Source organism: Dama dama, chromosome 21, assembly GCF_033118175.1.
Source record: "Dama dama isolate Ldn47 chromosome 21, ASM3311817v1, whole genome shotgun sequence".
Classification (NCBI taxonomy): domain Eukaryota; kingdom Metazoa; phylum Chordata; class Mammalia; order Artiodactyla; family Cervidae; genus Dama; species Dama dama.
The window spans coordinates 64261458-64279819 of record NC_083701.1 but is presented as its reverse complement, the minus strand read 5'-3'; the positions used below and the strand labels follow the sequence as shown (position 1 = coordinate 64279819).

At 45.5% G+C, this 18362-nt stretch overlaps 1 protein-coding gene across 2 annotated transcripts in view; it reads left to right on the top strand.

Moving 5' to 3' along the window:
- MATN2 (matrilin 2) overlaps positions 1 to 18362 on the top strand; it is a 162954-nt gene that overhangs the window by 53155 nt on the left and 91437 nt on the right. For both annotated transcript variants that reach the window (XM_061123699.1, XM_061123698.1), the window contains exon 4: positions 11540 to 11662. In XM_061123699.1, coding sequence (XP_060979682.1) covers positions 11540 to 11662 — 123 coding nt within the window. The remainder of the gene's footprint in view (positions 1 to 11539; positions 11663 to 18362) is intronic.

The window sequence follows — 18362 nt, the reverse complement described above, 5'->3', positions numbered from 1 at the left end:
AGAATTCAGGGCAGGACCTGACCTAGGCCAGGGACTCAGGGAGATTTCCCTGGGGAAGGGCCATTTACACTCAAGCTGCATAATGAATCAGAGTAGGGAGGGGATGTTTTCCTCCAGCACCTTGGATTGGCCTGGCATTACCTAGGTTGGAATTCATGAGTTGCAGTAAGCATGAAAATGGGAAAAATGTAACTTCTCCTTGGATGGCGTGGAATACCAGGCATTTTTGCCCTACAGTGGTGCTAGCCGTGGATGTTTTCTCAACCCAGAGAGAAGCCTAGTTGGGGGCGAGGGACAAGATGTGCTCCTGGTGCCTCCTCACTTGATAGGATGGCAGGTGCCTCCCAACTTCTTCTGCAAGGTCATGCCTCCCCAAGACCTTGAGCTGCCTTATTCTGCGTTAGGGGTCTTCTCCCCCATCTTGCTTTCCAACCCTACTCTCCCTTCCTCGCCAGACTCCTCCCAGTAGCCTCCAAGCCGAACTCCTGTTTCAGCTCTGCCAGAAGGTCAGCTTGTCCTCTTCTTGTCCTCCAGAAGGGCAGGGGCCCAGGGTGCCAACGCAGGCTCTACGCTAGTCCCCGGAAGTGGGACGAGCTTCCTGACCTGGTAAAACAGTGTTCAGTCCTGCCTTGCCCACCCCCAGTGGCCTCTGTCCCCTCCAACTGCCTTGCTTCTTTGATGGGAAAACAAAAGCAAGTGTCTATTCTGAGATGACTAGTATTTCCCTGGAGTCTGAGTGGAGATTGACCTTATGGACCAGACTCATCTCTGACTCCCCAGGAGCGGGAACCTTTGGACCACTTCTCAGAATGTGAAAAAGTCCCTCCATCACCTCTCCCCCACCCCACTCCATCGAAGCCTCAGGAAGGAAGAACAGTGTGCTTCTGATGTGTCTTTAAAGTTCTGTACTGAAAACTGACTTCAAAAAGCAGAGAGCCCATTGATTTTTTACTCCAAAATCAAAAGGTTTACTTGAAAAATCAATGCCATGAAGGAAAAAGAACCTTTTGCTCTGCAATGTCACTTGGAAAATATTCAGAAGTGCCATTTCCCTGGCGCCGCAGAGGGTCTGGGCCGCTACGGCATGCCGTGGCCTGAGTCACCTGGAAAACTTCACCCAGTAGAATGCGCTGCAAACATTTTTAAGGTTTATGACTTTAAATGACTTCTGCAGAATTTATGCTCCCCCTTTCCTGGAAATATTAAAAAAAAAAAAAAGAAAGAAATTGGTCCTGTAACAATTTTGACGGGTTTATTCATTTGTCTTGGAAAAATGTTAATGGAGGAGTTCTTTTCTAAGCGCTCTGAATTAAGCAGCAAAGGGGAAGGTAATATGATGAGGGTGTGTTTGTGAACTTGCTCGTAGAAGAGCATCTTCTCTCTGCTTTTTGACCAGGCAGCAAAACTAAAAGACAGTTTGGCTACCCACCTCATTTCTGTAAGAGCTCTAAGAGAACATCAGTATTATGCCATTCTTTCATTCGCCAGGGCCCAGAAACTGAATCCCTCTCCCCACCCTGCAGAAAGCCGGCTCCTGAATCTCCGCATTGCAGGGCTCTGCTGAGCAGATCTGTCAACTGTCTTGAAAGGTTAAGGGGCCCCCAGAGCCTCTTTGTCAACTGTGCAGTAAAGATCACAATAACTAACATTTATAAGTGTGTTTTCACACTTGATCCTCACAAAAATCTGGGGAGGCGGCACGGTACTATCCCTCCCTTTTATAGGACTGTAAACTTGTTAAGTGGATTCCCCAAGAACAAGCAGCCAAGAGATGGGTGTTCTGCTTCCAAGCTTCTTGCTCTTTTCACCCTTCTTTGCATTGGGAAGTAGACATTTCTCCTTTAAGGTTAACTGTTTTCTGCGAGCAGCCTCTGCAGTCCAGCCATGCTAGGTCAACCAGCTCTGAGGTCGACATTCACCCTGGAGTTGGATGGGATGCCTTCGCAGGAGTGGGCGGGGGGGCACTGTCTCGGTGAGCCCCCACCCACCCACCCCGCCAACTGTGCAGATACGGAGCACATCTGTAAAATGGGGATTTTACCTGTGGAGTGTAGATGTGTGAACAGATGGCATTATAAACTGTAGAGTCCTATTGAGTGGGCACCGTGTTGTGTGTGATTACAGTCAAACCCACAGAGGACCAGCAGGGTGGGCAGATGGCCTCGGCTTTGACCTGCCCTCCAATCCTCAGACAACAGCGATGAGTGTCTTCCATGTTGCCGACGGCAGTTCTTTGGGGTTTCAGAAATCTCTTTTGCTCCTTAAACATTTATTGAACCACACTCTGATAGTATGCTGCTGCTGCTGCTGCCGCTAAGTCGCTTCAGTCATGTCCAACTCTGTGTGACCCCATAGACGGCAGCCTACCAGGCCCCTCTGTCCCTGGGATTCTCCAGGCAAGAACAGTGGAGTGGGTTGCCATTTCCTAATACTGGAATGGGATGCCGTTTCCTTCTCCCTCTGATAGTATGAAAGTGAAAGTGAAGTCACTCAGTCTGACTCTTTGCAACCCCATGGACTGTAGTATACCAGGCTCCTCCCTCCATGGGATTCTCTAAGCAAGAATAGTGTAGTGGGCTGCCATTTCCTTCTCCAGGGGATCTTCCCGACTCAGGGATCGAACCCGGGCCCCCTGCATTGCAGGCAGACGCTTTAACCTCTGAGCCGCCAGGGAAGCCCTCTGATAGTATAATAACAGCTAATTTTGTCCTGGGCTAGGTACTTTCCATACATTATTTGACTGAATACTTAAAACAGCCCTGTGAAGCAGGTACTATTATTACCCCATTTTACAGAAGTAGAAACTGAGGCTTAGAAAGGATAAGCAGTTTCAAGTGGCAGAGTTGGAGTCTCTCTGGTTCCAGAGCACTTACCTTCCACCTACCAGGCCCGAGGGTTTCAGGCTGGTGGGAAAATGCTCCTATCACAGATAAACAGGATGTGTGCTGTGTGAAGTGTACACTGTAGAGACCTTGGGAAGTCACCTGGCACCGGGGGACCTCTGATCACAGAATGCCTGGTTCTGCCTAGGGAGTCCAGGAGAACTTTAAAGGGGAGATAATAATGATGGTAGCTTTTATTCTCACAACACACCTGTGAAGTAGGTGCTCCCATAATTCTCACTTTACAGAAGCAGAGACCCAGAGAAGTTCAGTAACTTGGCCAAGGTCACACAGCATTCAATGGTAGGGCCGAGGTGTAAACCCAGGCATTCTGGCTCAGAACCTACATCTTAACCATGATGTGCTACATAGATGTGAAAGATGAATGGCAGTTTATTGGATAGAATGTGTAGGGTGATTGCAAGGAAAAGAATGATATTTTTAATAGCTTTTTTTCTCTTTCATTAAAAACAAACAAACAAACAAACAAAAAAAAATGAGTCCAGAGTCTCTGTTAATTTCATGACTTCTAAAGAGACACAACCCACAACTTGAGAAGTGCTAAATGAGAGGCTAGGCAGGGACATAGAGGTCAAAATAGAGGTAGTGAAGAGATTTCAGAGGGAAGATGGGCTAAGGCTGGTGTGCTTTGGGCGGAAGTGAAAAGCGCGGCTGGATCTGTGGATTGGGAGAGACAAGGTGTCTCCAGGTATGATGAAAGCAGACGCTTTTATTGTACAGTTAGAAGGTCTGACCTTGACTGGGAGTCCTGGCTGTGGCGCTCACTGGTGTGGACATGAACTCGGGCACAGCGGTGGCCTTGTACCCACTGGCAGTGAATCCCTCTGGCAGCCACAGCTGAGGGCAGGGGCAGCGGGGGCCTCCTGAGGTTGCATTCCAGGCTGCCAAGAGAAACTTAGAGGCCCGGTGCCCTGTGAATGAGGCCCTGTCTGCAAGGTGACCAAAACCTACCCGTGCTGAGGTCCAACGTTTTTGCCACCCAGTGAGAGAGGACACTGAATTTAGAGGCTGAAAAATGCATGTCTATCCTGAGTCTTCTGATGACTTGTAACCTGGGTAGGGCTCTCTGTTTTCTTTCTTTCTTTCTTTTGGCCGCACCAAGCCACTTGCAAGATCCTAGTTCCCTGACCCGGGATTGCAGCTAGGCCCTCAGCAGTGAAAGCACAGAGTCCTAACCACTGGGAATTCCCAGGGCCGCTTTTAACTAACCTCTTGATATCAGCTTTATCAGCTTAGCCTGGTATTTAAAGCCTGGAGGTGGGTCGTTCTTACCCTAAGAGCCCCACCTCACCTAGGCACAGTGGAAGGCCCTAATTGTGTTCCTGGGCTTCTCTGGTGGCACAGTGGGAAAGAATCCACCTGCCAGTGCAGGAGATGCCAGAGATGCAGTTTTGATCCCTGGGTTGGGAAGCTCCCTCAGAGTAGAAAATGGCAACTCACTCCAGTAGTCTTGCCTGGAAAATTCCATGGACAGAGGAGCCTGGTGGACTACAGTCCATGGGATTGCAAAGAGCACTCACTCACTCAATAGTGTTCCTAAGACACATCTCCCGTCAACTCGCCTGGATAAAGCCTGCACTTCTGCAGCCCTTCAAGGCCCTGTCACTCAGCGGGAGGCCGGATCGACTTCCACAGGCCTTGACTTTCCGTAGCCAGTAACAGTTCAAGACCCCCAGTCAGCCCACCCCTCCTTCGATCTTTCCTTTGGTCAATCACAGATCCATTAATAAGCATTTATGTGTGTTCAGACTTCCTAGTTAAAAAAATCCAAAATCTAATCCTGCCAAAGACTTAGTCTGCTCATTAGTGATTCTTTCTCCTGAACATAAAGCCTTGTCCCAGCTTCAACCTACAAGGCCTTCAAGGGCTGAGACCCCTGCAGGCCACTCTAGGAGGCAGGGCAATCCCCCTGTTTTCAGTCACGTCACGAAGGCCTGTCCCCCGGGAGAGGAAGGTGCTAGGGTCAGATGCTCATAGGATCACTGATTCCTCACCTATAAAATTTTAAAGATGGAAAATGTTTTTACAACCATAGTAAAAATGTTTGGGATTCTTTTGGTTGAAAGTAACAGAAGTTCAACTTGAGCTAGCTTTAGAAGAGAGGGGATTGTGTTATATTACTCATGGAAATAAGAAGTGTAGTGAATGACAGTCCAGCTTTGCTTCCATCTCCACTCTCTGCTTCCCTTTGGATTTATCTGATTTCTTGGGCAGACAACATGTACCCTGTCAGCCCTCAGATATGCTTGCCTTTGCTGTAAGCCCCCCTTTCCTCAATTCTTGTGCCTAAGTGCCAAGAAAAGACTCCAGTCGTCAAACCCTGTACACCCAACAGTGGCCAGGAGCGGGACTGCCTCACACCAACACATAGCTCCCCCTGTCATCACACATTTAGAATGAGAAGGAAGGACAGCTTCTAGAAAAATAGAAGTGCCTGTACTGAAGGCCCCTAGACACCAGACATGCCTTTATTCTACAGGTGAAGAAATAAGTCAGAATTCCCCAGCTTACCTGAACGTCCCTCACTTGTTCTAGGCAGAGGGAGACTGGAGCAGAGGTCTTCTGGCTTCTAATCCAGTGCTCTTTCCATTACACCAAATTCCTGGTTCCAATTTCTTTTATAGTACATAGCCAAAACAAGCCTTAGTAACAAGCTGTCACTCCAAACCTTATGCAGTAGTTCTTTTAATTTCCCTATTCGACAAGTGAAGAAAGTAGAGCTCAGGGAAATTAAGGAATTCACACAAGGTCCTGGTGAAGCTCGGCTTTAATCTGTTCCCAGAGGTCGTCCGCTATGCTGTCTGCAGCTGAGCAGTTATTTTCTCTGCCTCACGTCTCCTGTCTAAATCCTGTCAGGGTCTCTGTGAGAAGTCTGGCAGCGGGCTCATCACTTGGGCCTCGCACCAGTGGGTAACAGCTGTGTTGCTGGTTGCCTAGACTTCAGATTTTCTTCATTACGGAGGAGAATCATGACATGCTGAGAGTTGCACAAGAACCACCTCTATGTCCGTGGGTAATTTGATGCCAGCAGCCTGGAAAAGAAGAGAGCTTTCCAGGGGTGCAAAGCAAATGCAAATTAAAAACAGGATAATGATTTTTCCCTGTCAAAACTTAATGTTTGCTAATCCTGAGTGCTAAAGTTTGGAGGAAGTGGGAATCATTACTCTCATGCATTGCTGGTATGAGCTACCTTACAAGGCAATTAGGTGCTATCTATTTAAAGCAGGACCTAGTCCTAGAGAAATAGTTGCACATGTGCTCCAGGAGATGTGTTTGGGAATGCTCGTCACAGCGTTGGGAAAGTGAAAATGTGGACTGATTGGGGAAATGGCTAAATAAAATGAGGCATAGTCATATGACCAATGGATAAAGCAATTAAAAGAAATAAACCAGACCTAATGTACTTGACCACCTGCTTCCCAGGTGGCGCTAGTGTTAAAGAACCTGCCTGTCACTGCAGGAGACGCAGGTTCTATCCCTGGGTTGGGAAGATCCCCTGGAGAAGGAAATGGTGTCCCACTCCAATATTCTTGCCTGGGAAATGCCATGGAATGGGGGAACCTGGAGGGCTACAGTCCATGGGGTCACAAAGAGTTGGACATGACTGAAGGCGACTTAGCAGCAATGTACTTGATCAAATCTAAGATGTAGAGTTGATTCTCATTATTCTTGGTAATGATGTTCTATAAAGTCCTGGTGAATACTGAATTACTAAATATGAACCACTGCTCCTAGAGGAAATACAGGGTTAGGTTCCTCTGAGCCTCTGGTCCAACATTGTTGTCAACTGATCAATATATTATCTTGTTTTATGTGTGTTTCTGTTTAGAAACATCTTAAGGACTTCCCTTGTGGCTCAGCTGTTAAAGAATCCGACTGCAATGCAGGAGACCTGAGTTCAGTCCGTGGGTTGGGAAGATCCCCTGGAGAAGGGAAAGGCTACCCACTCCAGTATTCTGGCCTGGAGAATTCCATGGACTGTATATTACATGGGGTCGAAAAGAGTCGGACACGACTGAGTGACTTTCACTTATTTATATATTGTGGATTCATTAACATTGAACTCACAGCCAACAGCACTATCACTCATGCCTGGATGAAATTTATTAAACACACATTTTCTCTGAAAGGTACTTCACAGCCTTCTCGTACTTAGGAACACCAGACATACTTCACTTCAGCAAACACCAGCACTTCAGCACTACGCTTGGGGCCATCCCAAACAGCAAAATCACCGACCAAAAGCACAAAAACACAAAAGGTGTGGCACTTAATAGACCTTGAAAAGGACACTTGTTCACAGCCTGAGAGCAGAAAACAGGAGTGCAGGGTATCTCCTGCTCAGCTGCAGGTGGGAATGAGTGCATCAGGCAACTTAAATTTTTCATCACTCCGCACATGTCCTTGAATGACGATGAAAACCCTGTGAATACTGATTTTAGGGTTACAAATAAATTCTTGCAAGAAGGCAAATTTGCAGATATGGAATCTGTGAATAATTAGGATCAACTGTCTGTGTCCTCACATTTGAACATCTCCAGAAACTGGATGGATCTTAGATTCCACGAAATAGAGTATATATCAGTAGAGATAGAATCTGTTATTAATGTTGAATGAAAAGCCAAGTTGAAGATGAATATATATAGGATGAACCCAAGCATGTAAAATAAAAGTCCACCACACTTCTCCTTTGCTACATACAGTTAATGTATATCAAACATTCCCCTGGGCAGTATTTTAAGCACTTTACCATCTTAATTACTTTAACCCTTCTGTTTCAGTTTTCAGTTCGGTCGCTCAGTCGTGTCCGACTCTTTGCGACCCCATGAATTGCAGCACGCCAGGACTCCGTGTCCATCACCAACTCCCGGAGTTTACCCAAACTCATGTCCATCGAGTCGGTGATGCCATTCAGCCATCTCATCCTCTGTTGTCCCCTTCGCCTCCTGCCCCCAATCCCTCCCAGCATCAGGGTCTCTTCCAATGAGTCAACTCTTCACATGAGGTGGCCAAAGTATTGGAGTTTCAGTTTCAGCATCAGTCCTTCCATTGAACACCCAGGACTGATCTCCTTTAGGATGGACTGGTTGGATCTCCTTGCAGTCCAAGGGACTCTCAAGAGTCTTCTCCAACACCACAGTTCAAAAGCCTTAATATTTTGGCGCTCAGCTTTCTTCACAGTCCAACTTTCACATCCATACATGACCACTGGAAAAACTGTAGCCTTGACTAGATGGACCTTTGTTGGCAAAGTAATGTCTCTGCTTTTTAATATGCTGTCTAGGTTGGTCATAACTTTCCTTCCAAGGAGTGAGCGTCTTTTAATTTCATGGCTGCAACCACCATCTGCAGTGATTTTGGAGCCCAAAAAATAAAGTCTGACACTGTTTCCCCATCTATTTCCCATGAAGTGATGGGACCAGATGCCATGATCTTAGTTTTCTGAATGTTGAGCTTTAAGCCAACTTTTTCACTCTCCTCTTTCACTTTCATCAAGAGGCTCTTTAGTTCCTCTTCACTTTCTGCCATAAGGGTGGTGTCATCTGCATATCTGAGGTTATTGATATTTCTCCTGGCAATCTTGATTCCAGCTTGTGCTTCTTCCAGCCCAGCATTTCTCATGATGTAATCTGCATATAAGTTAAATAAGCAGGGTGACAATATACAGCCTTGACGTATTCCTTTTCCTATTTGGAACCAGTCTGTTGGTCCATGTCCAGTTCTAACTGTTGCTTCCTGACCTGCATATAGGTTTCTCAAGAGGCAGGTCAGGTGGTCTGGTATTCCCATCTCTTTCAGAATTTTCCACAGTTTATTGTGATCCACATAGTCAAAGGCTTTGGCATAGTCAATAAAGCAGAAATAGATATTTTTCTGGAACTCTCTTGCTTTTTCAATGACCCAGCGGATGTTGGCAATTTGATCTCTGGTTCCTCTGCCTTTTCTAAATCCAGCTTGAACATCTGGAAGTTCATGTATTGCTGAAGCCTGGCTTGGAGAATTTTGAGCATTACTTTACTAGCGTGTGAGATGAGTGCAATTGTGTGGTAGTTTGAGCATTCTTTAGGATTGCCTTTTTTTGGGATTGGAATGAAAACTGACCTTTTCCAGTCCTGTGGCCAGTGCTGAGTTTTCCAAATTTGCTGGCATATTGAGTACAGCACTTTCACAGCATCATCTTTCAGGATTTGAAATAGCTCAATTGGAATTCCATCACCTCCACTAGCTTTGTTCATAGCAATACTTTCTAAGGCCCACTTGACTTCACATTCCAGGATGTCTGGCTCTAGGTGAGTGATCACACCATCAAGGCCCTTATGAAGTTAATACTATTTTTATTCCCATATAATATTTTAAAAGTTAAGAAAATTGCTCATGGTCACAAAAACAGATATTTCAGGACTTTTGTAGTGGTCCAGTGGTTAAGACTTCGCACTCCCAATGCAGGGGGCTTGGGTTCCATCCTGGTCAGGAAACCAGATCCCACAGGCACAGCTAAGAGTTCACATGTCATGCAAGATCCCATGTGCCACAACTAAGACCCAGCACAGCCAAAATAAATTAAAAAATAAACAAAAAAATCCCCAGGTATTTCTTTCACACTGAAGTAAAAATGACTGATTTTAATCTAGAAGCTTTCCTAACGTTATTTATGGGCTTCCCAGGTGGTACTAGTGGTAAAGAACCTACCTGCCAATGCAGGAGATGTAAGAGATACCGGTTCAGTCTCTGGGTCGGGGAGATCCCCTGGAGGAGGGCATGGCTCCCCACTCCAGTATTCTTGCCTGAAGAATCCCATGGACAGAGGAGCCTGACGGGCTACAGTCCATAGGGTCACAAAGAATCAGACATGACTAAAGTGACTAGCATGCACTCACAGTGTTATATCTTAGGAATTAAAACACAGACAATTGTAAACTCAGAACAATCACAATCATTCTAAATTGTATTGTTATGAAATAAAAAAGCTTTACCTTCATTTACTGCCCACCATGTTTCTTACTTTGAGTAAAGGGACATATATTTAGGATATGCCATCGATTTCATTAGAAGCAGAGTTTTCCAACACAGGGTTAAGGAGACTGTTCTTAGCTTTTGAAAGCCTCTTCTGTTTTAGCTTTATAAAAATCAATTTTTACACATGGATATCCTTTTTGTTTATGAGAACATTTGCATAGCTTGTACTCTGTTTATACTGATGCTTGTAATTTTAAATATGTTCAGGTTGAATTATATGAAGCCAAGTAATAAATTTAAGATGTAAAAAACAATAAGAATTTTCGTGAGCTCTGGACAGACTTATGCAAGAATCGATGAATCTGAAAGCTGAGGTACTTCAGAAACTAAATGTGGAAATATTTTTAAATTGAGACATAAAGATTATGGAAACATATGAATGCATTTTTTTACTCCAAAATTTTTATAACACTTTTGCCTATTAAAAAATTACATTATTCTTGGAATTGATGAGCCTGAGACTCTGGTAATCTTTATTACATCTTTATTTAACTAATAACTTTTCCTCCAAGCCCATTTCTGCCTATGAAAAATCCACACACTAACCAAAGCCCCTTCTGGTATCAGTAAACCCTCTGCTCACCAATTGGATATTATTAATTGAACTGTGAAATTTCTGTTTTTATAGGTCACTTTTGACCTATTTTTAGTTGTTGTTGTATTCTTTAGTTGCTAAGTTGTGTCCGACTCTTTTGCAACTCCATAGACTGTAGCCTGCTAGGCTTCTCTGTCCATGGGATTTCCCAGGCAAGAGTACTGGAGTGGGTTGCCATTTCCTTCTTTAGGGGATCTTCCCGACCCAGGAATCAAACCTGGGTCTCCTGCATTGGCAGGCGGATTCTTTACCCCTGAGCCAGTTGGGAATCCCCTGTTTTTAGTTGGAGATCAACAATTTCCTATGACTCAGCCTAACTTCATTTTCCTTTGACCCTCCATGGCCCTCTGTCTATACATATTTTTTTTATTGGAGCATAATTGCTTTACAGTGTTTTGCTAGTTTCTGCTGTACAAAGAAGTGAATCAGCCACATGCTACGTGCTAAGTCACTTCAGTCATGTCCAACTCTTTGCAACCCTATAGACTGTAGGCTGCCAGGCTCCTCTGTCCATGGGATTCTCCATGAAAGAATACTGAGTGGGTTGCCATGCCCTCAGGGGATTTTCCCAACCCAGGGATCGAACCTGCATCTCTTACCTCTCCTGCATTGGCAGGCAGGTGCTTTTCCACTAGTACTGCCTGGGAAGCCCCATATGTTTACATATATCCCCTCCCTTTTGGCCCTCTCTCTGAACCCCCTCCCAACCCACCCATCAAGGTCATCACAGAGCACAGAGCTGAGCTTCCTGTGCTTTATAGCAGGTCCCCACTAGCTATCTGTTTTACACATGGTGGTGTATATATGCAATCCCAATCTCTTAATTTATTGACGATGGCATTTGTGTAGAACTGTCTTGTCCAACCAAAGGCTGTAACCCCGCCTTGAGGGCAGGGCCTGCAGCTTGTTTCTCTTTGGGTCGTGCTTGCCCCTTCACGGTGTGGCTTCTGGATGACTGTTTGCCGGAGGATGAAGTTAGAGAACGCATCATTGTTGCTCTAACGTCCCACGTCTTCCCTTTCAGTGGTCCACATGTGCAGCATCCTGGAACATAACTGCGCCCACTTCTGCATCAACACTCCGGGCTCGTACGTCTGCAGGTGCAAGCAAGGCTACATCCTCAACTCGGATGAGAAGACCTGCAGAAGTAAGATTGCTTTGCCGATGTGTCTGTTCTGTCCTCCTCAGCTTTCTCACTCTCTCTTCTTTTATCTGGGCCCATTTAATTCACCTGTGACCCCCACTCAAGCAAGTCATCATTTCCCTAAAGAACAGAAACAAGCTTGTCTAAACCACATATTTTGTGTTGCCCTGCCCCCCACTCTGCCTTCACAGCACTAAGGCCAGAGCTGGGCACACAGTAGGCCATCAGGAAGAGTTTGGAAGATCGCTCCTTCTCAGAAATAGCTTCCTTGGATTCTTGAACTGCTGTCCTTGACTTCTAAGCTGTTCTTTAGGGGGGAACCACTGAAGAGCTTTTTCATCCACAGTTGTTATGAACTGTGCCCTTGTTTCCTAAAGGTGTATGGGGTCTGGCTGCTCACCACCCAAAAAGCCAATAAACAGGCCAGGTTGGTGGAAAAGGGAAGTTTGCTTTATTTCAAATGCTGGCAACTCGGGGTGGGGGGAATGCTGGCAACATCTGTCCAAAGGCCAGCCCCACCAGGGGCAACCAGTGGGGCAAGAGCTTTTATAGATAGAAGGAGAGGGCTACATGCAGAAACAGCACAGTCGGCTCTGACAGTCATCTTCAAATTGGTCATGGGTGGTAGCGTCATCGTGGTCGTTTTACGTACAGGTAATCTTCAGTTCCAGGGTCCATTTGTTCCCATTTCTTTGAGGCCAGTTCTTGGAATTGTGGCAGCTTATGTCATGGGTACAGTCCGATCATCATTCAGTTAACTTCTTCACCCTGGTATGTTAGTATTTATAAAACAGCTCACAGGATATGGCTCAGAATATTATCTGTAGTCCTTGAGAAGGAACTAAAGGTCCTTGACTATACTTAATGACTATATTATTATTATTTGGTCTCCTTTGACTGTTTTCCTTTGTTTCTGTATTTCTCATTTCTCTGATTAAACTTATTCATTGACCAAAGTGTTCTACAGATAAAAGGCAGGCAGAGGACATGGGGAGGTGGAGGGAGGGGGAAAGACCATAGGGTCCTGCTCTGTTTCACCCTGAGGAGTTGTTTCTGTATTTTTTTTATCTTCCTTGAAGCATGGATTTAGATTGAGCTATTAATGTTGGCTGGGAATGATTATTTAAGTTCTGTTTTAGAAGAGTGCAGGAATCTAATTGGTCTGGTAAAGGACGCTTTATAGGTCTCTTAAGTAAAAAAGGGCAAACAGATATAAAGTGTTAATAGAATTCACATTCTCTTTTTTTGGCCAAGCCCCCATACTGGACAATATACTGACATTAGAGCCTCATGAGGTAATCCACCCCTTAGAGGAGAGAATTACGCATACATTGAGTGTTGTGCCTATACTTTTTTTTTTCAAGTTATAAATAAAGACACTAATAGCCTAGAAAACAACCAGACTTCCTCAGGACATGAGGAAGACCAGCCCACGTGGAGGCAAATAAAACTCAGCAAATCTGACATGTAGGTCATGTAATGCGTAATTGTGATTATACTGCATGGCAAGTAATTAAGCCCTAATGGAAAGCAGTTTGCACAAATGGCTGTAATTAGTATCGCGTTTATGGAGCCAAACCACATTTTCCTTTTGTCTTCTCACTTTTCAGTGGGTTGAGAGTGGTTGGCTCAGGGCCTCCCTGCCCCCCAAGATTAGGGAACATCTGCTGGACTCCTCCGGTTGGTGGTCTGTAGAAGCTCAAAGCCCCCAGACTCTGTGAGCCCCCCCTGGGGGAGGGGTCCCTGTGTTCTCCAGCTCCTCCCAGAACCCAGGATCCCAGGTTGTTTGTTGAGTGGAGCCTGAATCATCCTGGTCTTCCGCTGGAACCCCTGACCCTTCTTTGGTTTCCACAATGAAAATCACTCGTACTATATGCTCATGGGTTTAATAGAATTTACTGGAGGACTGGGGCAGCTCAGGCAGGGACATCTCACACCGCTCAGCAAACAAGCTAAACATCCCAGACATGCCCCATCTTCTCCGGGAGCCTCCCTAACCCCGGTAGGGTTTCTCTGCAGAGCACTCAGCCTCCCTCCACCTCGCTGACTCCAGTCCTGCGCTTCCCTTCTTTCAGTTCAGTTCAGTGATTCAGTCGTGTCCAACTCTTTGCAACCCCATGGACTGCAGCACGCCAGGCCTCCCTGTCCGTCACCAACTCCTGGAGTTACTCAAACTCATGTCCATTGAGTCGGTGATGCCATCCAACCACCTCATCCTCTGTCGTCCCCCGTCTCCTCCTGCCTTCAATCTTTTCCAGCATCAGGGTCTTTTCCAATCAGTCGGTTCTTGGCATCAGGTGGCCAAAGTATTGGAGGTTCAGGTTCAGCATCAGTCCTTCCAATGAATATTCAGGACTGATTTCCTTTAGGATGGACTGGTTGGATGTCCTTGCAGTCCAAGGGACTCTCAAGAAATTCTTCTCTTTGTCTTCTGCTCCCGTGATCCACTGGGATGCTGGCATCTGCCAGTGTCTGTTTTCCCTGCTCTGGCTTAGTCAGTCCAGAGGAATCTTGAGATCAGCAAGTGAAACATTAAAAGTTCTCCCCCTGATGTCATGAGCAGGCCTTCCACACACACCAGGTTTGCCAGCCCCCCTGCCTGGTCCCACTTCAAGTTCTGAGGCCCCAAGCTCTCCCGGGTCTAGGACCTGGGTTCTCTCCGGTTCTGGGGCTGCGGGTGCATCACACAGTATGATGCAGAAACTGTCTGGGCTTCTGACAGACTGTTCGGGTGGAAGGGCAGGGAGTCCCATCTCGAAGGGGCCTGAGCCCAGGCGGTGATTCTCAAGCTTCAGTAACGGGGGAAGAGACATGCAGGAAGCTGACCCCTGCCCCCGCCCACCTCCCGCCCCCCCCCCCCCCCCCCCCCGAGATTGACAGTCAACAGGTCTGGGTGAGACCTTAGCATCTGCATTTGCTATGAACTTCTCCCATCCAAGTACTAACCAGGCCCGACCCTGCTTAGCTTCCGAGATCAGACGAGATCGGGCACGTTCAGGGTGATATGGCTGTAGACTGTTGTGAACTTCTTATATAGGTTGCTGCTGCCATGGTTTGAGATTCCCTGGCTTCAGCCAGCCAAGGCGGTTGGGAGGGAAGGGAGCAGGGTAGGAGGGGAGCAGGGCTCAGCTGTCCCAACTGACTCCGCCCCCCGTCCCAACTGACTCCGCCCCCCGTCCCAACTGACTCCGCCCTCCTGTCCCAGCTGACCCCGTCCCAGCTGACCCCGCCCTCCAGTCACCTGGAAGCCGAGGAACTACCTTTATTGTCAGCGCCAGACTTACCTTAATACGTCCAGTCAAAAAGAGCATTTCTGTCTCTCCCAGAAAAAGATCATAATAACGACTCTTGTTTGCATAACTGAAATTGTACACCAGGGGCCTTGTGGAAAGATCAAGGCCTTCAGCGTCTGCGGACCCGAGTTTCAACCCTGACATTCTAGCTGTATGTCACCCTGAGCTGGTGATTTAAACTCCTTGACTCAGCTCCCTCACCCATAAGATGGGAAGGATGATGACAAACCATCAGTTGATCCTTGTCAGCCCCTGAGTTTGGTCTGGTGGACAGTTCAAAGTTGTGTGGAGGGGAGTCTGGGCCAGACCCTGACCTGTTTCTGGGCTGCTCTCTGCCATCATGGAGAGGAACTCTCCGGGCCTGGAGAGGAATAAGACACAGCCCTTGAGCCTTTAAGATGTGCCAGGCCTTGGGAGGTCCTGGCAGTCCAGTGGTTAAGACTCTGCACTTCCACTTCAGTGGGCATGGGTTCGATCCCCGGTCAGGGAACTAAGATCCTGCAAGCTATGCAGCATGAAAAAAGCCAGAAAAACCTTCTAGAAATGAAATAGTGCCTAAAACATCAATATTCCTTCTCTCTTGAACTTACGTTCTTGCATAGCAGTCAAATAAATGACCAAGATAACTGCAACCCAAAGTGATCGCAGCCCCTGCTTAGCTTAGTATGCTACACACAAGGTCAGGACTAACTATAATCACTTACTAAGTGTTTATACCATGTGCCAGGAGCTCTCCTGAGTGTTTTATATTTGTTATCTCATTAATTCTGACATCAAGCTCTTAAAGTAGGTTTAGCATTTCATTTTACAGATAAGGAAAATTAAGGTGCCAGAAAGGTTAGACAGTTTACTCGAGGTCATAGGGCCAGTAATGAGACCAAGCCAGAACCCAAATCCCGTTACGTGTGACTGCATGGTCCTGGCTTTTACCCATCATTTGACGCTTGCCAGCATCGCTTGTCCCATGACCCTTGAAGTGGCAGGCAGTCCTGCAGCCAGAAACGCTCCTCCGAGCCCAAGAGGACAGGCAGGTTCAAAGTGCTCACTGATCTCAGAGGAGACTCAGAACCAGTTCACCAGGTCTGACATTCAGATGATTGTCATTCCCCCAAGTTCACTACTAACTCCTGTGATTCTATCATGTACAGGATGATTGTGAGAGGTGATGGCCTTCAAACACGCACATACACACACGCTATAGCTGCCATTTTCTAGTCATACCCTGCCTGTGTGGAGAGAGGAGGTGGACATTGCTGAGTCATAGGTTCTTCAAGTGGAAACAGACCTTGTCTATCAGACTATTAGCGTCCTTTTCCCCTTAGCCCAGGAATTCTGCTTCTCCCTGGCGTCCCAGAGTGATGGTGCATATCCGTCCATCATCACCCATCTGGAACACAGATCATTACAAAGCACCCATATCCCACCTCCAAGGTAGCTTGGGTCAGTGGTTGAGCTGAAATCCTACTCTTTATAATTCCCACCTTTGATCCTATTTCTGAAGGATCATATGCTGAAGTACATGGCCAACTGAAGCCATATGCTAAAAAATGTATTTCCTTTTCCAGCTAAAAAGAGAAGCCCTTTGATTATTGAAGAGTGTAATCCACCTCCCACTCATTTAATTTTCTCTTTTTCAGGGGAGGCATGAACACATCTTTAGATGACCTGGATTTGGGTCTCTTCATTGTCCAAACAGCCCTCTTTTGGACACCAGTTAGTCAGTGTCTCAAAATGTGCCCCTTTATTTAAAGACCAGATCAAGTACATTAAATAATTTTACATTTAACATTTTGCCCATACCATATGAGCTGTTTGGAATGTACTGGAGGCAACACTGTAAGATTCTTCGGTCCTCCAAAAAGTCTTTCCCATCCAAAACCATAAGATATACATAAAAGCATTACCAAGTGCATAGCCCATATGGGCTCAATAGAAGTTTATGTTCTTCTCTTTCCCCATTTAAAAATGTGAGGGGGAGTTGGAATCCTCATGAAGTGCGTCAGTCTTCATATATCTCTTTTCCTCCACCATTCCCCTACCCTTGAATTCTTTTCCCACTAACAAGAAAAAACTTTATCTTGTTTAGTTTTAAAAAATAAGGAATTTTCCCTTTTTTTGTCTCCCTTCTGGAATATTTAATCTGTCTGGAAGAATAATGAAACTGCAACACTTAGAAAACTTCACTTGGCAAGAAAATGTAAACTTTCTTGTCCAGCTTTCTCATCTTTTCTCAAGAAACATGTCAAATGCATTTTACAGTTTTATTGTTCAGATATGTTCCTGAGATTATTTTCCCAAGTTATATAAACAGCTTTTGTATTACAGTTTAATCAAAGGACATGATCCCTTTGATGTGACAGAGAAACAGCCACATTATTAAAAAGGGAAAATAAAGCAATAACCAACATTCCTCATGAATGTGAATGCAAAAATTCTTAAAAACTTCTCAAATAGAATCTGTATATATAATATAATCAAGACCAAGTAGGATTTATCACAAATGTTGGTTAACATTCAAGGTTATCATTCAAAAATCAATAAATAAGGCTTCCCTGGTTGCTAAGTAGTAAAGAATCTGCCTGTCGGTGCAGGAGACATGGGTTCCATCCCTGATCTGTGCCACAGAGCAACTAAGCCTGTGCGCCACAACTATTGATCCTGTGCCCTAGAGCCCAAGAGGTGCAACTATGGAGCCCACATACTGAAACTACTGAAGCCCGCGTGCTCTAGCACCCGTGTTCTGCAACAAGAGAAGCCACCGCAACGAGAAGCGCAAACACTGCAACTAGAGAGTAGTCCCGCTCACCACAATTAGAGAAAAGCCTGTGCAGCAACAAAGACCCAGTATAGCCAAAAACAAAGTTTTTTAAAAAATCAATTAATATATGACTGATACTATACATAAACATTTGTAAGCATGCCACCAGAAAACTGCTAGAACTCATTAACAAATTTGGTAAAGTTTCAGGATACAAAATCAATATACAGAAATCTGTTGCATTTCTATACACTAACAACAAAATATCAGAAAGAGAAATTAAGGAAAAAGCCCATTTGCCATTGCATCAAAAAGAATAAAATACCTAGGAATAAACCTAGTTAAGGAGGTAAAAGACCTGTACTTGGAAACTATAAGACACTGATTAAAGAAATTGAAGGTAGGAAGTTCCTTAGCAGTCTAGTGGTTAAGACTTTGCACCTCACTGCAGAGGGTGCAGGTTCAGTCTTTTGTTAGGGAAGTAGGATCACACGTGCATGTGTCACAGCCAAAAAAATAAAGTTGACGATGACACACATAGATGGAAAGATATACTATGTTCTTGTATTGGAAGAATTAATGTTAAAATAACCATACTATTCAAGGCAATCTACAGATTCAATGCAATTCCTATTAAAATACCAATGGCATT